Here is a 26,191-nt window from a genome sequence, read left to right as displayed (position 1 = left end):
GGGGGCAGCATGAAGGCGTCAGATGCCCACAGTTGTAGTTCATTTTGACTTCCTCACAATTAGAGGGATAAGAGGCCAGAAGAACAGTGGCCAGTGCTGGGTGTGCGGGAAGATGCGTGTTAGGGGACTGCAGCATGGTGGAGTAGCGAGAGTACTGGGCTCCCCAAGTCCAAATCCTTGTCACCAAACTTATTAACTACACCAACCTTGAGGCAAGTTGGCATAAAGTATGGAAAAGAAAAGTACTTTTGCAGATCTTTAAGGACCATATAAATGTCCGCTTACTGTTGGCCCACCAGGTTCCTCTACTCAGGGAAATAGGAGGACAGAGATCAATCTCCTTGCTCCCGGTGCCCAGGGTTCTGCTCGCTGGCGCCGCTCCCAGCCCTTGGCCCCGCTCTCTGCGCGGTCCCCAGCGAAAGGCCCTGGCAAGACAGCGCCAAAGTTCATCCCTCCCCGAAACCGGGCACCCGCCCCAATGGCCCGGCGTCCTGGCCCCATCAGTATTGGGCTGGAGGGTGGGGCACTGAGGAAGGAAAAGAGAGAGAGCGAGTCAAAAGATAACGATTACCTACAAATGAGAAGAAAAGCAGGCCCTTCTCTGAACTTTTAGAACGACCATCGCCACAGCAACCCTGCCCACCCCCCACCCCCCGCCCCGACACCTTTTAAAATTCTGGCCTCTCCTCGTTCCCCTCCCCCTCCACCCGGTCCAGTTGGCGCACAGTGACCAGACTTTGGCCGGAAGGCGAGGGATGAATTTCGATGCTGTCAGCCTAGCTCTCTTGGTGAGCGTGGCTCGAGCCCGGCTGGATGTCTAGGAGACAGGCAGCGGAGGCAGCAGCGTTTTCCTGCGCTCTGTTATTTCACCAAACCTTGGGAATACCGCCGGGCAGAGTAAACATTACAACTGCTAATCACTAGCTCTGAAAGAAAACAGCGCTTCACTTGGGGATCTGGGCAAAATCAGCCTTCCTGCCTCCGCCTCCCTCCCCCCTCCGCTCCCTCGCTAGCTCGCTCCAGCCGGCGGCAGCTGATTAGAGAGCAGGAACGTTCCCTCGCTGGCTCGCTCCTCTCTCCCTCTTTGTTTCTTCTCCTTTTCCTCCCCCTCCTTCACTCCTCTCCCCAGTTTCTCGCCCCTCTTGGGGTCTGCTCCCTGGGGGCGGGGGAGCGCCTCGCTCCGAGGCTGGAGCTGACGAGCCGCTGCCCTGTTCAGTCGCCTCCCCTCTGCCCGGCTTTCACCAGGGGGCATTTCCACGGCGGCGGCGAGGGCTAGGAGCAGAAAGTTGTGGAGCTGCTGAGAAGATGGGACTTTCTTCACCCTTCCCTCGGGCGCTCCTCACCCTGGCGCTGGCCCTTACGGTGCTGGCGTTCCCAGATGAGACCCTGGACAAAGTCCTCAAGTCCGAAGGCTACTGCAGCCGCATCTTGCGCGCCCAGGGCACCCGCCGCGAGGGCTACAACGAGTTCAGCCTCCGGGTGGAAGGGGACCCAGAATTTTATAAGCCGGGCAACAGTTATCGGGGTAAGTCATTTACGAGCCGGGGCCGGGGTCACCTCCACCCGGGCCACTTGGCCGGGCTACTACTCTGCCACGAATCTCCCTCCGGGCGGCTAGCTCCGGGCCGCTTGGGGGAGACTGGGAGCCGGCCGGAGAAGTTCGGAAGCTTCGCCTCCGGCGCCTGGAACATCTGCAAAGGGGCTTTTATTGCTTTCTTTTCCTAGTTTGGGAACTCGGACGGGGCTTCTGCGGCTGCTTTGGAGCAGTCGGAGATTAGCGGCAAAAGCGTTTTTCCGTCACCTCTCTCTCTCCCCAAGGGTGCTCCGGTTGCAGTGAGCTAAGCCGTCGGGGCAGCTCGCTGGCTGCTCGGGGAAGCCCGGCTTCCTCTCGCCTCCCGCTACTTCTGCACCCGCGGGGTCCGGGTGCTCCGGGCTGGTGTTTTAGGACAAGAAGGATAGGGTGCGAGGGCCGGGGCTTGGCGCGAGGAGTGGGGGTGAGGGTTTTGTCCCCGGGTTACTCTGCCATTCACCCGGTCCTTCTCAGGTGAGCTGGCTAGGGCAGGGGCGGGGCAGGGCCGGAGCTGGCTCTGGGGAGTCCCGGGGGAAGAAGCAGGGATTCCGAGCAGCACGTTTTCTTTTGGCTGCTGCTTCGGTGACTTCCCGGGCGAGGGCGCTTGTATTTTTCCATTCTAACCACCTAGCCTTTGGCAGGTTCACCTGGGACCTTTCCCCACCTGCGTCTGGAGCCCGTCGCGGTAAAAGCCCGTAGAACTGACCTAAAAACCCGACCAGGGAGTACCTCGCTTCCTCCTCCTAGTGAAATCTTTAGCTTCGAAGCCTGCGAAGCTGGCTAGGGGAGGAGTTAGTCACCTGTCAGGCCCTTGGTTAGATTTAGCGTCCCGGGAAAGAGCGAGACCGTTTCTTGGAGAGAGTGGGGGAACCGCAGCCTATAGATCCAGGGCAATCCTTCCTTTTTTTTTGCTCCCTTCTCTCAAATCTGGGGCTCTAGTTAGCCCGAATCTACGGCTCTTGTGCCCACAAGGCATTTCCATTAAACGGGGTAAGTGGGAGGAAGGTGTTTTCCTGGGAGGAGGGAAACCAGCTTGGTTTGAAAAGGCAAGAAGAAATTGCAACTAGTGAGGGGAATATTCGCCGCCTAAGGCAGGGGCAGTCCTGGGGAGAGAGGGGGAACACCCCAGTCTCTAAAGAGGCCCTTTAAAAAAGGACTCGGCAAGTAAAGCCTGACCTGGCTCTCCTGGAAAGGATGCACTACCACAATAACAGAAAGTTTTGAGGAGAGAATTCTATTAAAAGACCAGGTCTCTTGTCTAACTCGCCCTTTCTGGTCCCAAGACGCATCCAGTTGCGTGATTAGAGGCGACATTATGCGAACTACTTGAGGGAGTGAGACTAGCAAGCGGGAGGAACCCCGAACTTCGCCGAATTGGCCGCGATCCTTTCCGCGGGCTGGCCACAGTCTCCACTTCCCTCTGATGCGGGCCCCAGAAGGCCTAGCTGCGCCCTCTGCAGTTAAGGACGAGACGGCTACAGATCTGGCAGGTGAACTCTGTTTTCCAGTTACGTAAAAACTCACCTCAGAAGAAAAGGTGAGAAGGTCCAATGTAGAACATGAAGAGAAGCGGGAAGGCTGTTGTCACAGAACACCCAAGTTGGAACTACAAAGAGTGCTAGCTGACTCGTCTGTTAGGGCTACAGGAATGAAGGTTCTTGTCTCCTAACACGATTGCCTTCCATCTGAAGTCGGAGAGTAGTGGAAAACTTAACTGAATTAAACATATATTGGCTTAAAAGGGAGGTGGAAGAGGAAAGGGCACAGTTCCACAATTTCTGCCTTTTAATAGAAGGGTGTATTTGAGCACAGATCTCCTAATCAGGAGACCTGGGGTCTAGTTTTAGTCCTGTCACCCAGTGAGGGACTGGGACTTTCTCCTCTATAAAAGGAGAAAGAAGAATTAGCAGAGTTTAGCAGCCTTGTGCACTAGAATAAGCCCCACATTGGGAGTAAAGAGACCTGCTTTTGAGCTGTGGATACCATACTTTTTCTCCAGACCTTCAGCATTTTTTTTTTTTTTTTTTTTTTTTTTTTTTTTTTTTTTTTTTTTTTACTATTTTGTGCCTGTTTCCCCATTTGTAGGATAATCATATTCTTACTATCTACCTTTTAGGTTGCTAAAGGTCGAGGAAATCTTTAAGTGCTATACTATTATCACTTAACATCAGTCTCAGTTGTGACATCCAGTGATTCCACTCAAATGACACCTCCTTTATGAAGGTTTCCTAGTTCCCTCAGCAAGAAGCATTCTTTCCCTCATTTTATATAAAAACATATGTATATAATATGCATATAAATATTTACATTATATATAACTTCAAATTCACATACTAATTTGCATTCCATTGATTTATGCATGATTTCTAGTGAGAAAGTCACTAAAGAATGGAGGGTGTGTGTTATTGTAGGTATGTGTATAACAGTAGCATCTACAAGAGCAGCATAGTCTTTGAGGACATCATCAGGAAAGTGGCCTATACCAGAGTGGCCATATCAGAGCATTGCCATCTTTTATTTTCATTTCCTTCTTGACTCTTTCAGGGATGTTGGGGATGACTTTACCTTATCTTCTGGCCTAAGGCTAGTTGACTGTCTACCATCAGGGGTTCTCAAACTATGGCCTGTGGGTCAGATGCAGCCCACTGAGGATGTTTATGAAGCCCACCGGGTTATAGCAAATGGGCTGAGGGATGGAGATAGAGTGAGAGCTTTTGTTTTTACTATAGTCCGGCCCTCCAGTGAACTGGCCCCCTATTTAAAAAGTTTGAGGACCACTGGTCCTCTTTGAGCCACTAAACCTCATTTTGGCAGGAAGATGATTCTGCATCCTCTAAGTCTACACCAGTATAGACCAAACTCTGGCCAGTCCATCAGACTGGAAAGACTTCAAGTCTGGTGATAGGTTTACTGTTCAGTGTGTGCATTGATGGTGAGTATAATAAGCTTGGAGAGCTTCATCTCTGGACGTGCTGCAAAGGGATGCATTTTTCAGCCAAATTCAGAGCATCTGTTAAATTATGCAGTGGTTGATATCTGTATCAGTGAAAGGATTTACCTTCAGAGCTGAAATGACACACTCCTGAGGAAATGAGATCTACATAGCTTTATGGACTTTAATAATTAAAAGAATCCATAAGTTGACTTTTCTAGGTATTTCTCTTGCCAAAATAACGACTCTCTGTCATTTAAATGATGTAATGAGTCTCAGTAGCCTTGCAATTTCATTTGATTGGACAACCTTCTGAGCATGAGTTTTCTGCCTTGAGCTGGGTTGGTTCTCAGATGACAAATTGATGACTTGAAGCCTTTCTAGCTAAAAAACAAAATAACAACACAAAAACAAACTATCCAAGTGCTGAGCTTTGCTGGTATCACTCAGGATGTCTTGGATCCCTTAGCTGTTCTCTTAGGTTGCCAAAAAATGGAATTTGTGGAAAATAGATGTATCCTATCACTTTTATTAGATTGTAATAGGTCAGAAATGAAGTATTATTTATCTTTGTATCTCCTTTGCCATTTACTGTAAGAATTTATAAGATTTAGAGTAGGAAGAGACCTAATACAGTCTCCTTATTTCACAGATAAAGAAGTCTAGAAAGCTTAAATGACTTGCCTACATATCATAAATTTAAAAATTTAGATCTGAATCCAGCTCCTCAGATTCCATATTCAGTTACCTTTCAACTGTACCATGACTATGTCATATAACCCCATATGTTAAAGGTAATTTATAAAGATTTTAAGTAATTAATAATAATTCTATTTATACTTAATTTATAACAAATACACAGATCAAACAATACATAAACATTTTATACAATATATATATTTGTATAATATTTTCCTTGTAAATTCTTATGAGGTAGATAATGCTATTATCTCTATTTTACAAAGAATGAAATTAAAATTTACATTGTGGTACAGTAATCTGTAGTGGTTCAGCTCCTAAGACTTGGATCTTCTGATATTAAGTTTAGTGTGGTTCCTTGCAGTACCTTTTAAAATCCAATAACTAAGTAAACTCAATGCAGAACTTTATTCATTATACCTGTAGTTTTCCCCCCTTTTTGCTTCTGGGATAGTATTATTTTATTCTTGGTTTATGTCAACCACAAATAAAGGGAGACTATAGAAGGGTTTTCATCTTGGAATGCATTCACCCGATGAATCTCATTAAGTCATTAGGAACCAAATGGTGTTGGCTTGGTTGATGTGACATTTTCTACATGAGAGAGTTGGCTTGTGCCCTCTGAGAACAATTATGTTAAAAGTAGTTCTGATGTGTTTTGTACAGCTTATTGACCACAAAAATTAAAATGTCATTCCTGTTTTTGCTAGTTTTTCAAGTGGGACAAGCACAAACTAACCACATAAATTTTGTAGATGAGTGGTTTGTTGGTTTGCCTTGGGGATTAACCCTCTTTTAAAGACCTGAGCAGAAGTTGTATATGACTTAGGTTTATATAACTTACATGACTTTATATGATCTTATACATCATTCCACTAAAACCTTGAGAACAAGGAATAAAACATGGAAACAACTCAATGAATTATTTAGAATTAATTTACATTGTTTAATAGTGATGCATTTGCATAATATTAAAGTTTTAAAACAATTTTATATACATTATCTCTTTTTTAGCCTCTCAACAATCTTGGAACACTGATGCCAAGGATATTATTATTTCCAGTTTTACAGATGAAAGAACTAATGCATTGGCCATGTTCACAAAGTTTATCATGTCAGAGGAAGATTTGTCTTGCATCTTTTCTTATTTCAAGTCCAGATCTTTGTCCACTCTACCATGTTGAGATGGTGATCTTTCTTATTGATCGGTATTTCTGAACATTGAGCTCTGTCCAATAGAATGCTTATCATCTTATACAAAAATGTAAAATGTGTTCTTCCCATAACTACTTCTATGTATCTAAGTATCTCTGTGTTTCTTTCTCTGTTTCTGTATTTCTGTCTTTTCATCTCAGAGTTAACTTAGAGCCCTGTGTCTGCTAATTACTTTTTTGATTCAAGTGACCTTGAGCAATCATTTATGTTCTCTGAGCCTCAGTTTCTCTCTCTGTAAAATGAGGACAATGATAACTGATATGTTTACCTAATATGGTGGATTTGAGGATTAAATGAGATAATAAATCATATCTAAGCTTTGGAAAAGCTATGGCACACAATGCAACTGGAATGGTTTGTAAGTTGCAGATTGAATATCATATTGGCGAAAGCCACATGGATGGGAGATTCTCTACTGTCTTTGTGTTGGGCAAGTCATGGCACATTTTCCATCTTTGTTTCTGTATCTGTAAATAGAGAAATTAGATTTAGATGATCTTTAAAGTCACTTCTGGTTGTGTGATTTGAAGATGCTATGAAAGTGTTCCAATTATTACACCTCCAAAAAGCATAAGAATTGGGTTTGTGTTTTCAATAATATAAGCAACTTCCTGATAAGAAAAGTCTTTCTACTAATGCAGGCCAGCATCTTCCTTGAAATTTATAAATCCGGAGAGTTGGCAAGAACACTAATAGGTGTTCTTGCCAGATGCAGCTGGTGTGTCAAAGGTGAGACTCCACTCTTCCTGACTTCAAGGCCAGTTACAGAATTTGTAAGGAATCAGAAACTAAGTCCCTACTGTCTTCTCAGGATCAAATATTTTTTATGCATTATATCTTCTATGTTTTAGGCAATCAACGTGACATTCAGATGAGCTATTGAGCAGGAGGCTAACTAGATTCTCTCTCCCCTCCAATCTTCTTCTGACAAAGGTCAAGTTTTCCCTCTGCCATTTCAGATCTTTTAAATTTCCAATTGAAGCTTCACTTCATTTTTCCCTCCCTCAAGGAACACTAAAGTGTTTCAGATAACCTGAAGTAGAGAGTTACATTCCTTTATCTTGAAGATGCTCCTTTTATAGCATAGGAACTCAAATATTTAATAAATTTCTATATAGTAAAACATCTGCTGCTTGAAGCCCTAGCTTGCTGAGGCATGTGGCATTGAGACACAGTTAGCTATACTATTTTTTCATCACTGATATGATCTAAATGTTTACAACTTGTCATCTCTAATAACTGGTCCTGATCCTCCCCATTTCTCCACATTCATCTCAGTTACCACAAAAGCATTCAGGGTATCAAGGCATCCGATATAGGACAGGCTTTATGCCACTTGATAGGAAATGCAAAACACAAAGCACTTGCATCTGAGATCACAACAAGCTTCTCTTCCTCTCTAGTAGGCTTCCACCTCTCCCAGGAAACTCAACAAACTTATATTGCCACTTTAGAATTATGTTATGTTCTCTTTCCCGCGGAGGAAAAGACTTAGGATTGCTAGAGTATAAGTTAACTCAGAGCCCTGTGTCTGCTGATTACTTTTTTGATTCAAGTGACCTTGAGCAATCTCTGAAGTTCTCTGGGACTAAATTTCTCTCTCTGTAAAATAAGGATACCTAATATGATGGATTTGAGGGTTAAATGAAATAATAGATCATTCTTAAAGTACTTTGGAAAAGCTATGGCACACCCTATTCCTATGTAGCCCTAGACCTATGTAGTCTATATGATTCATGGTATTTGTGAAGAGCAAATTTAGGTTTGCTTCTCTGCACTAGTGACCTCAAACACAAATGAAAACAGATCCTTTTAGCCTGTGTATCAACTTAAAAAACCATGTGGGCATTATGGTTTATCACATTTTTATTTATTTATTTTAAAACATTTCCCAGTTGTAGTCTCCTTCAGATCACACTTGGCTTTAGGGTTAGAGTTTGACATCTTTGCTCTACACTGTAGTTCTATCTGCTTCTTGTTTCTCCTTGGCGCTGGTTCCTGGTTGGTTTAAGAATTTGGTATCATTTAGCCAAGAGTACTAGACCTATGTCCAAATTCCAGCTTTACTATTCGCTATTTATATGACTTTGGGCAAGTCATGAGTCTTAAGTGCTCACTTCTAAAGTGAGGAGGTCGAATTCAATGACCTCTAAAGTACCTTTCAGTTTGAAATGAATAATTGTTCACTCCTCTTTTCTGACTCCATTGACTTCTCTCAGATTTCTGTGCTTTACTAGGAAATTTTGCTTTTGTCAGGACTAGTGACATGTCTGTAATCTCAGCTGCCAAGGAGGTTAAAGCTGGTGGATCTTTTGACCTTGAGTATCTCCAGCTATCAGATTTTGTTAGCTGGGTGTCAACACTGGTTGACATTAATGTTGTGAGGCCTCCAGAACCGGGAAGCCACCAGGTTGCTCGGGAGAGTTGAACCAATGAACCAACCCAAGTTAAAAATGGAGCAGGTCAAAACTCTTGGGATCAAGCCTAAATGAGTAGCCTAAATACTTCTATCTTGGGTGTGAGATACGGGGAACCATTCTTAATTTAAAAAAAATTCTGACTTTTTAATATACATTATCAAAACCAATTCTCATTTCTTTCCTCACATTTAGCCAATTTATTTGATGTAATCTTTTAGTCTGTGACTCATTTCTATTGTGTTTAAAACCCAAGTGAATTGCTTTGTAACCAGAGAGGTTGGAAGATGATAACAGCACTTATTTTTCAGTGTTATTGTAAAGATAAAATGAAATCATATTTGTAAAAGGCTTGGCATTTACCTTGTAAATAGTAGGTGCTATATAAATGCTTATTTCTTTCCCTCTTACTCCCAGAGAGATGCAGCTTATGGAGCTACTTCCAGGTCCAGAGCAATTCAGAAAGTCTGAATGTAAGAGAAGGTTAGATACTATCATTACAAAGGTTTTCCTGGCATTTGACCTCATTCATAATAGTCACTCAGCAAATATTTATTGAATGAATGTGTGAATATTTTATTAGTTATAATCAATTGATATTTGAATACCCACAAACTTACTGAACACAATGCAACTGGAGCAAATATAAAAGGAACTGAGTTTTTCCATGCTTTTTTCTAATGGCAGAGTAATGTACCACTAGATATTTTCCCACTTCAATAACAGTCATAAAAGTCTCATCCAACCTATATCCCCAGAGATAGCCCTACCAAAATGTTAAGTAACAAGTGGCTATCCAAATTCCTTTCTGTTATTTTCCCCCCAGTTGATTTATCTGTTTGTGTTCAAAGTTTTTAACTGAACACTGTAACTGAAAACCATCTCTAAGGATGGGGATCTGCCACTTGTGACTGTTCATTTCACTTATGGATAGCTCCAATTTTAGGAAGATATTTCTGACAATAAAACTTAAATTTGCTTCCTTGCAACTTTGACTCATTGTTACTGATTCTTCTCTCTAGAGGAAAATAGAACAAGTTTTCCTCTTCCATGTGACAGCCCTTCAAATACTTGAAGACAGCTTTAATGTTTCCCTCAGTGTTCTTTTCTCCAGGCTAAGTATCCCAAATTCAATTATTCCTCATATGACATGTACTGAGGACGCTTCCTTGCTCTGGATGCTCTCCAGTTTACCTAAATTGTGGTTTCTGAACTGGACATAATATTCCATAAATCCTCTGACCAGGGCAGAGGACAGAGAGATGATTACCTTATTATTCCAGGAATCTATGCCTCTCAATGCAGCCCAAGATTGCATCAATTCTTTTGCCTCGCATTGTTGGCTCACATTGAGCCTGCTGTCTGGTAAAATTCATAAATCTTTTTTCAGACAAATTTCTATTGAGTCTCATCACCTATCTTGTGTTTGTGAAGTTGATTATTTGAATCTGAGTGAGGCTTCACTTTTACCCTTTTAAAATTTGATTTTATTTCATTTGCCTCAATATCCTTAACTGTCGAGATATTTTTTGCTTCTTCCAGAATGCCCTTTACTTTTATGTATTTTTATTGCCAGGAAATTGGTTTCTCTTTTGTTTCTTTGGAAAGACTCAATGCTATGGATTCAAGTTTTACTATTCTGACAATTCTTTAGGCATGCCATAAATCCTGCTTGCATAATTCTTAATTTCTCTGTTGAACCATTCAGGAATATCCTTCTGTGGCTCCATGTCCTCTTGAAATCCAAAGGGTCTTTTTTCTCTATTACATATTGACTTATTTTCCTTTGTTTTGTAATATTTATTAAAATATGTTTGAACTTATATAGATATTCTGGAGTTTTGATTCCTTTCTGTTATTAATTTTCAAATTGATTTATCTGCTTGTATTTAAAACATTTTTTTTGACAAGACCTTTGGGGTTAAATGACTTGCCTAAGATCACACAGCTAGTGAGTGTTAATGTCTGAGAGTGGATTGGCCAGCGCTCCATCCCACTGTGCTATCTAGCTATCCCACAATCAGAGTTTTCAACTGAATTTTCATCTTCCTGAGATTTTCAGTAATTTCAGCCTTCCCCTGCCCCTCTTATATTGCCCTATCATTCACTTTCTGACACTTTCCCTTTTGGTGTTGGATCTTCCAAGGACTAGCTCTTAAAGCTTTCTCTCATTATAAGGGATTCACTTTTCATCAGCCTCCATTTCCCAGAAGATTGCTTGGGGATAGACTCAGATGGATACAAGTCTCTTTTCCCCAGAATAATTGTTTTTTTTTTCTTTCTTTGGACAGCGCATAGCAGCAGAACATGCTTCTACTTTTCTATAATACCTCCTTCTCTACATGGAATGTATGTGACAGAGTTGAGTTCTGCTGTTTGCTGTCACATAATGGAAAGTTGAGAGTAAGGGGAAAGGATGTACTCTTCTAGCAGAGGCTAAAACCAGCAATATCAAGGGAATTGTTAAGTGAATCCCAGAAGTGGGTCCTGGTTTCCAGCTTTTTCATACCTTGGGGGGCTGGTAGGGGAGAGGGTGGTGAAGTATTAGGGATTAGTCTTCTTTGTTAACTTATTAGAGCTCTCAGTGTCTTAGCCTTTGATGATAGCTGGAAATACTTTGCTTCTTACATATGAATCTTATTTTTGAGAATTTTAAGAGGCAATGATTGGAGAAAATAACTAGACTTCCATCTTGTTGGTCATGTGATCCTGTCAATTTTTTTTTCCTAAGGGTTATCTTCACATGTGTCATTTGTACATAGTGTGATATCTGGCCTTCAAAGCCACAATTGCATCTGTCATAATTATGTCATCTTATATTCAACGAGCATACCAACCATAACTTTATTCAAATCATCAATAAAAATATTAAATAGCACAATACCCAATACTGATCCTTGGATCATTTTTCTGCCAATTTTTAATGCCAGTTTCATCAAACCGTTGATAAATATTGTTAGAAATGAATTAATAAAATTCATTATTAATAAATATTAATACATTAATTAAGTGTCTCATACTATTTTTGTAGAAAACATGGAGATATATGGATTAGACTATTATATAATTAGATTTAGAATACAATTTAGAATACAAGTAGTTCTGCTATAACACTGAAATTGGCATACTATAAAGAAAGATAAAGGATAAAGGAAGAATATTTCTATAATGCTTACTAAGTGAAAAGCATTGTGCTAAATGTTTTTAAAACATCTCATTTTTTCTTCACAATAGTTTTGAGAGGTAGGCACTATTATTGCCTTCATTTTGTAATTAAGGAAATTGAAATTAAGTGATTTGTCCAACATCACACAAATAATTATCTCCATATTTAAATGCAGGTATTTCTGATTCCAGGCCCAGCAATCTATCTACTATGCCATATAGTTATGAATATTAGACAACATTGGGAATTTAATATGAATTTTGAGTTTGCTTCTATGTGATTTTTTTCCTCACAGTTTTCATAGGTAGGAAGCTATACCATTTCGCAATATTTCACCAAGCTGCAGGCCTTCAGATGTCTCTTTCCACAGGCAAACTTTGAGTTTTTGTGAAGATAAAGGGCCTTATTTGTTGTATATCTTTTGGTGTATCTCCTCTTTTAGGAACTGTTGATGGAGAAGAACTGGACCATATCATCCTTATCCTTATCCCTTCCTGCCACAGAAGCCCTAATTTCTACTTGCTTAACTTGCTTGTACAGCCTAAGCCCAGCTTGAGCAGGAATGGGGCCACTATTTAGTATAGAATTTATGTTTATCTTAATTTACTATGTTTAAAATGTGCTACTATTTTTATTAGGTTCCTGTTTTTTAAAATTTGTTACTGATAAAGTTTTTAAGCTTTATTCTTTTCATCTAGTTACTCCTTCCTGTAAGTCCTGTGGTTTTTACTGTATGATTTTGTATTTTTTGTTACTTAGTCATTTTTAATTGTGTTCAAACTCTTCAAGACCCCATTTAGGGTTTTCTTGCCAGAGATACTAGAGTAGTTTGCCATTTCTTTTTCCAGCTCATTTTCAGATGAGGAAATCAAGGCAAATAGGGTTAAGTGACTTGTCTAGGGTCATATAGCAAGTAAGTTTCTGAGGCTAGATTTGAATTTATGAAGATGAGTCTGACTGCAGCCCTGGTGCTCCATACACTGAGCTGCAAATGTGTGTAGTCTGGTACTTTTTTGGGAATGTATTTATTGTGTTATAGCAGACCTACTTGTATTCTAAATTAATCTAATTATATCATGGTCTAGTCCATATCTCTCCATGTTTTTTACAAGAATAGTATGAGATATTTTATTAAATATTTTATCGAAATCTTGGTAAACTGGCAAAAAAGTTCCCCTTTCCTCCTCAGTTTGTTAGGCCTGTCAAAAATTGATAATGATGCATCTGGCATGAGTTTTTTTAATTTAATATTTAATTTTCCCTCAATTAAAAAAAAAAACAACTTTAATATTTGTTTTTTAAGTTTTTTTGAGTTCTAACTTCTTTCCCTCTTTCCTTTCTCTCCCTATCCTCTCACTCCTGTCATTGAGAAGACCAGCTATTTGTAGATTATTCACGTGCAGTCATACAAAACATATTTCCATGTTAGCCATGTAGTGAAAGAAGGGCAAAAAATAAAAAAAAAAATAAAGGAAGAAGTATACTTTGATTTACATTCAGATCATCAGTTCTTCCTCTGGAGATAGTTATCATAATAAATCAGCACTGTCTCAAATCATTGTATGGCTGAGAATAGCTAAATCATTTATAGTTAATCTTCATCTAATGGTGCTGTTTCTATACACACCGTTTTCCTGATTCTGTTCATTTCACTTTGCATCTTATAAGATTTTTTTCTCAGGTTTTTCTGAGAGCATCCTGCTCATTATTTCTTGTAGCACAATAGTATTCTATTACAATCAAATACAACAATTTATTCATCCCAGTTAATGGATATTCCCTCAATTTCCAGCTCTTTGCTACCACTAAAAGAGCTGTTATAAATATTTTTGTACATATAGGTCTTTACTTTTTGTTTTATATCTTTGGGATATAGACACAGTAATGGTATTGTTGGATCAAAGGTTATGCATTGGGCATAGTTCCAAATTATTCTTCAGAATATTGAATTAGTATACAAATTCACCAAAGGTGCATCAGTGTCTTAATGTTCTCATATCTCCTTCAACATCTGTCATTTTTTTCTTTTCTGTCTTGTTAGCTAATAGAGTAGAGAGTAGTAACTTAGAGCTATTCTAATTTGCATTTCTCTAATCAGTAGTGATTTGGAGCATTTTTATATGACCATAGATAAACTCTGATTACTTAATTTGAAAACTGCTTATTCATATCCTTTAACCATTTATTAATTAAGGAATGACTCTTATTTCTCAAAATTTGAAACAATTCTCTATAGTTCTGAGAAATAAAGTTTTTATCAGAGAAATTTGCTGTACTTTTTTTTTTAAATGATAATTACTATGTATTTACTTTACAGGATATTGCCTTATCTTCTTCACTCTTTGAAAACTGCTCTACTCAAATCTAGGACACAAAGCAACCTAAGCCAACCTTTTTCTTCCTTCTTTTCTCTTTTACAAACTCTAAAAGAGAGTGGTCACTTTGTCCTCAATCAATTTCCTATTGCCTTGAGGATCACTGATAAAATTTTGGGCTTTTAAAAATCCTTTACAATTTGTCCACTGTCTTTCCAGTCTTCTTAAACATTGCTACTCTTCCAATACTCTGCAATCCCACAACACTGACTTCCTTGCTTTTCCTTGCATATCTAGTGATGGGATGCTGCATCTTTTGAGTTCTCTGTGGATTTTCACTAATTGGTTTCAAGTGGCTATGTCTGGAATGGTCTCCTTCCTTACCTTGCACCTGAAGGCAGGATCCTTCCTTCAACCCTCAGTTGAAATCCTACTTTTTGAAAGAGGCTTTTTTCAGTTTCCCTTTCTTCTAATGACTTCCCTCTTATATTGCCACCAGTCTATACAGAAATATCTTATATATGGTTGTTTGCCTCTTGTCTCCTTGATAGATTGTGAGCTCCATGAAGAACTATGTTTTTGCCTTTCTTTGTATCCATAGTATTTAGCATAGGGTCTGACATACAGCTAGCACTTAAAAGTTGTTTATTGATTGAAAAATCCAATCATTCCCACCTTAGTAATGGGTTTGCTTCTCTTTTTTGTGAGATACAGAATACAAATTTTCCTTGTTGCTTCTCCACCCTTTGAAGGATAAAATGATCATTAAGGGATGTCAAGAAGTTATTAGCTGCACTGTTTTTGGCAGAGGAGAGAGAGAATATTTGCTCCAGCATAAGGTCTGAATAATTGAAGTACACCATCAGTGCTGTATCATGTTTTTGTGCCAAGTTTTCAATCTGTTTGTTCAACTCCTTATCTAGTTCCTCTGTTGGTCTGGGGAGTAGTTGTGGCCACAATTGTATCTGTTCTCTCTCCATTTATCTCTATTAAAATGTTCTCTTATCTTGTTTCCCTTTTTACCTCTAGCCCCTTTCTCGGATTTTCTCACAATTGTATTTTCAGATGACAATTTCCTCCTTTTTATCTATCATTTTCTAATTAAATATTATTGATACATTTTGTTTTTTTTTAAATAATTACCTACTATTACCAATTTTCCCCTTAACCCCTTCTTTTATTTCAGGAGAATCTTCTATAAAACAAAAAGTTAAAAAGGGGGGAAAACAGTTGAGGGAAACTGATCAATATATTTAAACAAAACATTGACATATAGTTTGCCATCCCTACCTACTTCTTGCTTCTTTTAAATAATTCAGTAATGAATTTCATCCCATTAGATTTGTATTAAATTTCTGATAAGGTCAAATTTAGTTGCTTACTTTAGGACTTTTAATTTCTCTTATTGTGTAAATGTTGCAAATTTGTTCATAGATATTTGGGGCCATGAATTTTATTATTGACTTGGATTTTTGTTTCCTGTAAACTTAATGGTTATTTTCAATGCCATTCTTGTCCCTTCATTGTATTTACTCTCCATGGGAATCAACTTGGTGGATATATTTTGATAGTTTTCTTACTCTTGCCGCCTTTTTCATTTAAAGTCCTTTTCATTAGATTCTTCTAGGCACCATGAAAACACATTCTTGCCAACTTCTGGCCAGAAGTATTATTTTAAGCCATGATCTAGAATCCAAGCTCTATTTTCAGTGACATCTTCTTAGCCAGATCTTCATATCTCATTTCATTCCCCACTGTGATTTCCTCTGTATTCAAAGGACAGCAAGGAAACACAACTTGTAACCCCATCTTCTAGGTTTTGAAGTACCTTAGGTTCTATCTTCGAGCACCATTTTGGTCATGCATATCACTGAAGTGAATTGTAGTCACTGGATTTGACAAATCTTAGGCTATTTTCTGTTTTAGATATACCTCAAGAAGACAATAAGCTTCTTTCTTATAAATATCAAAAAATGGTTGCCCTTATCTCTCTAACTAGTCCTACTATTCTGCTGACCCTGAATGGATGATCTCTCTTATAAAATTGCTTTTATGCCTCTATATTATTTCTTGGACAAGAAGCTTGAACATCCAACTTTCTCCTTTTCCAAGAATTTCAACTTCTGAAGCTCATGTATTCCTTGTCTTTTTTCTTTTCTTTATGTTTCTTTATGACATTATTCCATTTTCCAAATAGGTAAAAACAAGTTTCCCCTTTGCCACCTCAACACTTTTTCTTTCTTTTCCTTCCTCCTGTCTCTGTCTCTGTCACTCTCTGTCTCTCTCTTTCTCTCTCTCTCTCTCTCTCTCTCTCTCTCTCTCTCTCTCTCTCTCTTTCTCTCTCTCTCTCTCTCTCTCTTCTTAATCATTTAATTGATCAGCATTCTCAATTTTTTAAAAGTTATTTTCCTTATAATATTGCTCTTACTTTATACATTTTTCTCTTGGTTCTGTTATAAAGCACATGGAAAAACTATATGTAATAGTAGAAAAAATGCTGGGTTTGGAGTTCAAGAATCTCCATTGCCAGGCTTTGCTGCATATGACATAATTGATCTTAGGACATATAGGTAGCTCAGTGGATAGAACACTTAGTCTGGAGTCAGAAGGATTAGAGTTTAAAATTTGAACTCAGATTTATACTAGTTATGACCCTGGGCAAGTCACTTAACCCCTGCCTGCATAAAACTATAAAGCAGAAAATGGCAAACCACTCCATTATCTTTGCCAAGAAAACTACACAGACAATTGATTCACAGAGTCATGAAGAATCAAGAGTCAAATAACTGAACAACCCCAAAGTTGCTTAATCTTTCTGGACCTCATGTTCCTCATCATTACAAGGAAGATATAAGAGTAGATACATCCATCCATAATCCTATTAATTCTCTGTTCTGGAGTGGTTTGGAGTAGATGACCTTAGGAGTTACTTCCAGTATTATGAAATTGTGATTAAACTTTTCCTCTTCAGGGTCATTGCCTCTAGGTTTTTGCTCTAGTGAGCTAAAGAAGCCACTCTCATGGGTTATTGAAATAGAAGCCAATTGGTTCCCGAGGTAGTAATTTTTCTGCGTTCTTTCTCTCTTCACAGTGACTCTCTCTGCTGCTACTCCCTCCTACTTCAGAGGTTTCACCTTGATTGCTCTCAAAGAGAACAAAGAGGGAGATAAAGAGGAAGACCATGCTGGGACTTTCCAGGTAGGAAACCTTCCATACTTATCATCCAAATTTGGATTAAACTACTTGGTTCCAGAAGCCAAATGAGACTTGACTCACTTGGTTGATGTTAACATGTTCTACCATTAGCTACACTGTATGGCTAAAGTCTTTGGAAAACTATTTCATCCTGACTTAAAGTGTGTGTGTGTGTGTGTGTGTGTGTGTGTGTGTGTGTGTGTGTGTGTGTAAAACTGTAACTTGGTGATTTGTTTGGTAATTCCTAAGTGTAAATGAAAGGAGAGAAACAGCCAAATTGGATGGAGTTCAGAAGAAAGTGGAAAGGACTATATAGGAAACAGAGAGCTGGATTTATGGGCAAAGATTAAAAGACTTAAGTATGCTTTGCTTGGATACTTGGAGGAGGTGGGGCAAGGAAGGAGTTTAGGGAAGGCCTGATAACTGTCTTTACTTGTCAGGACATGTTTGATTTTCTCTAGGAGGAAAAACATCATTTAGCCTTATTCCAAAGGAGAAAAATGGAAGAAATAGGATAAAAGCAAAAAAAAAAAAAGTCAAGTAGAGAGAATAACATTTCCTTTCAGATGCTTAGAAGACAATGAAAAATCTCAGGAAAAGGCCTAGAGTCCTAGGAAGGAGGCTAGCATCATCCCTGATTTTGTATTTATTCTGGAATCTGTCTTTTGCATTTTGCAGCCATTAGAAAACTAGAAAGGGATAAAAATATTTAAATTTATATTAAAGCTGGTATATTAGAATGGTCTATGTGGAACCAAGGGATAAGGAAGGCTCCCAGTCTCCAACTACCTCTTTCTATCCAATGCTTTTTTAAAAAGTTCTAAGTGTTCTTGGAAAGGGCTATCTCATTAAGGTCCTTCATAGTGACACTTCATGGCAATTTACAGTAAGGTGACTCAGGATGCCTAGGCAGGAGAGAGAATAGATAGACAGAGAGAGAGAAAAGGGCACAGAAAGGAGATATAAACTTTAACTGTTAATTGTGCCAAAGGCCAGACCTCATTATGACTTTGCATTTTTTCTTAATGGGATTCCAGAAGTATTTGCAGCAAATCCTCCTCCCCCAAGATCCTGGAAAACAGGAGAAGTAAAGCAGTGATAGAAAAGGGCAAATATGATTTTCCCCACCAAAACAAGAAGGTAGAGTCTGTGAACTATAGTCTAATGACTTGATTTTAGGTCCCAGAAAATAAAAAATTTAAATATATTTTTAAAATCATGGTGTTTAAGTATTTAGAAAGAAAAGTGATAGTGGAAATCAGTATGACTTTCATAGGGAAAACTCATGCCAGATTGTTCTAATCCCCCCTCTTCATTCCCCATCAACTACCCCTCACTTCCTCGCCTCAGGATCACTAGATTGGCAGATTGGAGAACTCTATAGATATAGTACACTTAGTTCTCAACAAAGAACCTGACAGAGTCTCTCACAAAATTCTCCTGGATAAGAAACATGAACTAGATAATAGTAATTATTTGTAATTATTCAACACAACTGGCTGAATTAGGAGACCTGAAGCTCGGTGGTACCTCTTCTGAACTCATCTGTTTCCAAATTCATAGAATTACATATTCAATTTTGGATTTGCTGAATTTAAACAAGGAAAAAATGCTTCAGTGCTTGTGCTTGTTTGACACTCATAGCACTTGGTTGTTATCTTGGTTAAGCTGTAAGGATGGGAAGTTGCTATTGCCCTTGGTTGGGAGCAGTTTCTCCCCATCAAAGGCAGTTGTGACTCAGGTTGTGCAGTGACAGTGGAGCCAGCCCAGGTAGAGGTTGCCTGGCAGCAGTAGTAGAAGACTCAGGACTCCTCACTCACTTGCTCCTTTGGGGAATTGAGTGGGGAGGGATGATTAGGCTATGGATTGGAGACATACTAGTTATGAAAAAAAATGTTCTAAATTCATGGGGTTTGACACTTGTCATGCCTTCTGAAACCAATTAATGACCAGTACCAACATACTACCATGTAATCATTAATATTTTATGACATCTTCGAACGACACTTCTAGGAATTCCTTGGGGAGCTGTCCTTGGTTCATATATTAATAATTTGGTTAAAGGCATAGATGACATGCTTATTAAATTTGTAGATGGTACAAAACTTGTAGGGAAATCTGTCATACTGAATGGGAAGATCTAACAAAATCTTGACAGCCTAGAATGACAGACCAAATCTAATTAGAAGATGGATGTTCTGTCATGGCTGTTTACTGTTTTAGTATGAGTTTCTGATTGAAATTTTTTTTTAAAGTAACTTTCATTGTAATTTGTACAAGCTGTCACTAAGGGATAATTAAGTTAATTGGTTGTTTGGTCCGAGTTGACAGTGTTCTCTCTCTGCATATGAATGGCATTTTCTATCCAAAGTTTATTAGAATTGCCTTGGATCATTAAATTGGTAAGAAGAGGTAAAACTATCATAGTTGATTATGATGCAATCTTGCTGTTGTGCACAATGATTTTCTGGCTCTGCTTGATTTACTCAGCATCAGTTCATGTAAATCCTTCTAGGCTTTTCTAAAGTCAGTTTGTTTATTATTTCTTACAGACAATAATATTCTGTTCCTTTTATATTCCATAATTTATTTATTTACCCATCCTCCCATTGATGGACATCCACTGTTTTTCAATTCTTTGTCACCACAAAAAACAGCTGTTACAAACATTTTTGCACATGTGGGTCCTTTCCCCCTTTTTTGTGATTTCTTTGGGATCAGTAGAGACACTGCTGGATCAAAGAATAATCATAGTTTTACAGCCCTGTGCACAAATTGCTCTCATTTCACAGCTCCACCAACAATGCATTAGTGTCCCATTTTTTTTTACATCCCTTCCAACATTTATCATTATCTTTTCCTGTCATCTTAGCCAATCTTACTTTAGAATTGCTTTCATTTGCATTTCTCTAATCAATAATGATTTAGAACATTTTTTTCATATGACTAAAATGGCTTTAATTTCTTTGTCTGAATACTGTTCATATCTTTTGACCATTTATCAATTGGGGAATTTAACTTGTATTCTTATAAGTCTCTATACATTTTAGAAATGAAGCCTTTATCAGAAACACTGGCTGTAAAAATTGTTTCCTAGATTTCTGCTTCTCTTCTAATCTTGGCTGTGTGTGCAAAACTTTTTTTTAATTTAATGTAATCAAAAATATCCATTTTGCATCTTGTTTCGATATAAATTCCTCCCTTCTCCAAAGATCTGACAGGTAAACTATCTCTTGTTCTCTCAATATACCTGCTTTACATTTAAGTGTCTATTAAATAGCTGAAGGCAGTGCCGCACAAAGGAATGAATGCTAGACTTGACCTTGATTCAAATCTTGGCACAAGCACTTACTATCTGTGTGATGTTAGATAAGTCATTCTCCAAGGCTCAGGTCTTCTATCTACTAAACAGGAGTAATCAAAATACTAAGTAAACATCAAAAATATTCCACGTAATGCTCAGGGTAACTCATGCCACAGAGCTCTTTAGTATAAAACCAGGGAAGCTTTTCTGGTCTAATTAAATCATTTTAACTTCATCCACCCTTATAATTCCTTTCATCATTTTTATATTCATTCATTCATTTACTCAATCATTTAGTCATTCAGCATTTGTTGAGCAAGTGCTATGTGTGCAGGCCTCCATAAGGAACTATCAGTGTCAGCATTTCTTTCATTTTCCCAAACAGTAGGCATAGAAAGAACCAGAATAAATTGCTTTTCCCTTCAATGAGCATCTGCAGCCTTCTCTCTTTATGCTTACATCAGTTTAGCTTGGTCTTAAAAATCTTCCCTAAGTTTGTCTCTGTTTTCCTCCTGGTCTCTCTGTTAGGTTTTATCTCACTGATTCTCTTTAGTCTTGTTTTCTCAGCCAGGAAAGTCCTGTTTTTCCTTCAATTCTCTGCCTTTAAAATTCTTGGGTGTCCTGAGACTAGAACAATGAAATTCCTGGGTCTTAACTTCCCTATGTTTCCTCCCTTCTGAGAAGTGAAACTCTATTGGGTCTAAATCCTGAATTCTCCTGCCACCATAACTGTTCTGTGGCTACCTCCTTTAACTCAAACATCATAGAATAGGCTTCCAGATGTTCCTGTCTCCTCCTCCAACCGAATATTGGAAAGTACAAGACTTTTAGCTCTAAGTGGTAAATAGGTGCAGCTCATATTAAATGAAACAAGCTAAAATCTTGTTCTATTTTCTTTAAAATAGTTTCTACAAGAACTTGTGAAATGTTCTCAAGATCACAGAATTTAGAGCTAGCAGGGATTTTAGTCCATCACCTTCATTTTACAAGGTGATTTACAAGGAGTATTGTGCAGGAACCCACACCCATTGTTAAATTTTTGATGTGACCATTTACATCTCAGAAATTGACAAATATAAAAATCAGGGGATGCTTGATAATTTTAATTTAAACTCTTTGGACGTCATAAAGTGTATGTGTGTATGTATGTGATCTATCTATCTATCTATCTATCTATATATACATATATATGTGTATATGGCATGTACATACATGGATTTTTTTTTCTAAAGAGCCGGTTGTAAATATTTGTCAACATACCTTAGCTTCAGAGAGGCTCATTGACTTGCCCAATATCACATAGGCAATCATTTGAATTCATATCTTCAGATCTGCTTTCATTGCATCATACCATCTCCATAATTAGGATTCTAAGTTTTTCCTATCTATTAGTGAAACAAAGCAGATAGGCCTTCTTTAAGGCTACAGGAGCTACAGGAAAACAGACAGGGTTTTACAAATTGATTAGATAGTGATAAAGTTACAAGGTACAAGAAAATCTGAAAGCCTCTAATTGCAAGTACATGGTGGAATGGGCCTAAAGTCAGCTTTGTGAGTAAAAAACTGGCATTAGACATTAGCTGTGTGATCTTGGGCAAGTCATTTAACTATTTGCCTCAGTTTCTTCATTTGTCAAATGAGCTGGAGAAGGAAATGTCCAACTACTTCAGTATCTTTGCCAAGAAGATCCCAAATGGGATTATGAAGAATAAGAAATGACTAAACAACAATGTTAACTAAGGGTTTCTTAGTTTGGGATCAGGGGGTTCATAAACTTACAGGGGAAAAACGATATCTTAATTTTTATTATCTTTTAGTTTCCTTTGTTAATCTTATGTGTTTTAGTTTATGCATTTAAAAACTTTATTCTAAGATATCTATAGGTTCCTCCAGTCTGTCAAAGGGAACCCCAAGACATAAAAAAGATGAAAAATCCTTTAATTCTTTCTTGCAAACTTTTCTTCTCACCCCCCTTCCTTGCCATCCTACCATCCTTTGAGCTAGTATTCCAGAGAAATGGAAAGAAGTTCTAAACTGCTGAGAAGATAATAGATATCAAATGATGGCTCATTAGGCTCACAAAAGCCCAAATAAAATTCATTTATACTTGAGCTGAAATCAGACTTTCTGGCATCCTGACAGTGTTCAACAAGTATTTATTAAGCAATTAAATGTTTTTTCCTGGTTCTGTGCTAAGGGCTATGGATTCAAAGGGGGAAAAATTTGATCTCCATCATCAAAGAGTTCACATTCTAATAAGAGAGACAAATCCGAACAACTACACAAGCAAGATACATACAGAGTAGAGAGAAGGTTATCTCAGAAGAAAGGTATTATTAATAGAAGAGGGGAAGAATCATTGATGTAGACACTCTGTGAAAAGAGACAACACCATTTGGAAATGTAATTAGGCATTCTGGAGTTCTGATACGAAATGGTGTTATGAAGAAAGTCCTCAAGTCTCCAGAAGAGTACCTCAATACTGTACTGACCTAAGATACATATTTATTTTCATTGGTACATAAACTATACATCAATATGATAAAGGGGAGAATTCAAAATTCTGGTGGAATATTCAGCTCTTGAAAGATAGTGATCCATCCCTATAGGTTTTCTTTAAAGGCTGAATGGACGCTTTCTAGAGATGCTGTAGAGAAGATTCAGAAATAGGTTGGATGGGAGCAGTGAAGTGCTACAGTGGATAGAGAACTGGCCCTGGAGTTAGGATGACTTGATTTCAAATCTGGCTTCAGATATTATGTAACCCTGGGTAAGTCATTTAACCCTGATTACCTTCTCAAAACAAAAACAAAACAAAACAAAACAAAACAACCTCTAAATGAGAACAAGGAATATGTTGGATGCTGTGCCCCTTAGATCCTATCCAGCCTTGAGACTGAGGAATTCTCACTTTACTGCTATCACCCCATTGCTGCTGAGAATTAGCATCCTACTTTTTGCTTTACCCCAGAGAATCATTACTAAGGCAGCAATCCATTATAGAACATCAAGGATTGTCAACTTTAGCATGCCATTTTTCTTTTTTAATTAAATTTTGTTTTTTTTAATTAAAAATCAGTTTTATCTCACTTCCCCTACAGAAAAAAAGAAGAGAAAAACTAAAACATTTTTCAACAAATAGGCATAGTCAAGCAGAGCTCATTTGTTATGTTGGTAACATCCAAAAATGTCTCTATGGCCTGAATCCATCACTTCTCTCTCAGAAAGTGACTAGCATCTTATGTTTGTGTATTGTAATCATGGTTTATGAAGTGATTTAAGTTCTAAAGTCTTACAAAGTTCTTTGTTTTATGTTTTAACATGTATAACATATATTGGATTGCTTGTTATCTAGGGGAAGAGGGGAAGGAAGGGAAAATTATCTATGCATGTTTTGAAAATAAAAAGCTTTAATAAAAAATTAAAAAAAAAACCTAAGTTCTTTGTTTTTTACTGTTTTGTTTTTATTAGATGAACTGATCTTGTTTTGGTCACTTCACTCAGTTGATTTCCTGCAAGGCTTCCTCAGTTTCACATAGACTGTCACCTTCATCATTTCTTATAGCAAAATAATATTTCATCATATTCCTGTATCATAATTTGGTCAGCCATTATCTCTTTGATGAGCATCTTTACAAAGCCACTACTCATATGTATCTATGCCTCTATAGAAAATGCTGGGATTATGTTTCATTCTTCATGATGCAGTATTTATGGCTAATGAAAGTGCAAACCTGCACCCATTTCAGCAAAATCCAATGTCCTGGAGAGAATGCTCCTCCTGCAAAGCTCTCCTGAATGTGCTGTCAGAATAATATGCTTTAAGTTCAGTTCTGATCACACCATTTCCAGGATCAGAAGCCTACAATGGGCTCCTGTTGTTTATTGTACAACAAGAAGGGAAAAGAATACTTATTTGTGCCCTCAAGACATTGATTTGGGCTCTAACTCTATTACTTAGTAGTTTTGGGTAACATTAGATGAATCATTTCGTCTCTCTGAGAATCAGCTTTCTCATTCATACTATGAAAACAATAAGATTCACACTATTTGCTTCATAGCTTTTAGTTTACAGAGAAGATTGTGCAATTCCCTCTTCTCTTCAGGGGGCAGCCTCTGGAGGGAGAGAGACTGGGAAGGAGCTGACATATAGAGGGCATGCTGTGAACATGTCCCTATTTCCAGCTTGCCATCCTAGAGACTTTGGGGAATTTCCCTTTGAATTGGCGAGGAAAATCTGGAGCACCAGAAACATTTTATGTTTTATATTTTTATGGTAATGAGCCACAACAAGGAGGAATGCCAAAAAAGTTGATGGGGCACTAATTCTGTATAGTAGTGGCCTTGAGTTGCTTATACCTTACAACCTCTGTTATCCTATACAGATGGATCAGGAGTTAAATACCATTTAAGGAACAGCTAACATTTATTTTTTATTATCTACAGTCTTTTATCTTATTTTTTAAATAATAGCTTTTTATGTTTCAAAAAACATGCAGAGATAGTTTTCAACATTCATCTTTGCAAAAACTTGTGTTCCAATTTTTTCTCCCTCCCTCCCTTAGATGGCAAATAATGAAATATAGGTTAAACATATGTATCTTCTATACATATTTCCACATTTATCATGAATAACATTTATGTAGTATAGTGCTTATTATGTGCCATCTTCTATGTTAAGTGTTTAAAATTATCTCATTTGATCTTCACAATAATCCTGTAATATTATTATTTCCATTTTCCAGATGAGGCAAACAAGGCTAAGTTAACAAAGTTAAGTGACTTGCTTAGGGTCATACAGCTAAGAGTCTGAAGCCAAATTTGAACTCAGATTTTCCTGACTCCAGGCCCAGGGCTTTATTACCATTCTATTCCACTGTAGCTGTCTAGTTCCTACCCTGAATCTCCCCTTAAAGAAATGTCCAAGTCACCTACTTTCTCTTATCTTCCAGACTATTTTGTCTTATTCCTATAATGTTACCTTTCCTATCCACTTTTAGCTCTCTTTTGCATAGTCTTTCCCCTTTAGAGTATAAGTTCTCTGAGGATAGTGACTGGCTTCCTTTTTGCTTGTTTTTGTATTTCTAGAACTCAGCATAGTACCTGGCACACATTGTAAGCACTTCATAAATTTATGCTCTCTCTGTCTCTTTTTCTGTCCCTTTTTTTCTCCCTTCCTCAATCTTTCTTTCATCCTCAATCCCACATGACACACACAGGGTTGTTGTAAAAAGAATCGCTGAAACATTGAAGTTCTTAAAGGATACATTTCAAACTCATCAATTTGATGACTTCAGACTACTTTTGCAATATGATTCCTTATTGCTATCCTACTCATAATCTACATTTTGGACAAACTGAATGACTTTTCTGCTCCC

The 26,191-nt window shown here is 38.2% G+C and overlaps 1 protein-coding gene across 1 annotated transcript in view; it reads left to right on the top strand.

The window, feature by feature from the left end:
- Positions 1-786: 786 nt before the first annotated feature.
- Positions 787-26,191, top strand: part of SPON1 (spondin 1) — a 362,466-nt gene continuing 337,061 nt past the window's right edge. The window contains 2 exon segments of the mRNA XM_074275432.1: positions 787-1,525; positions 17,406-17,512. Of these exon segments, the coding sequence (XP_074131533.1) occupies positions 1,306-1,525; positions 17,406-17,512 (327 nt within the window). The 5' untranslated portion in view covers positions 787-1,305.

The sequence above is a fragment of the Sminthopsis crassicaudata genome, chromosome 6 (assembly GCF_048593235.1).
Source record: "Sminthopsis crassicaudata isolate SCR6 chromosome 6, ASM4859323v1, whole genome shotgun sequence".
NCBI classification, from domain to species: Eukaryota; Metazoa; Chordata; class Mammalia; order Dasyuromorphia; family Dasyuridae; genus Sminthopsis; species Sminthopsis crassicaudata.
This window is presented reverse-complemented; position numbering and strand designations above follow the sequence as displayed.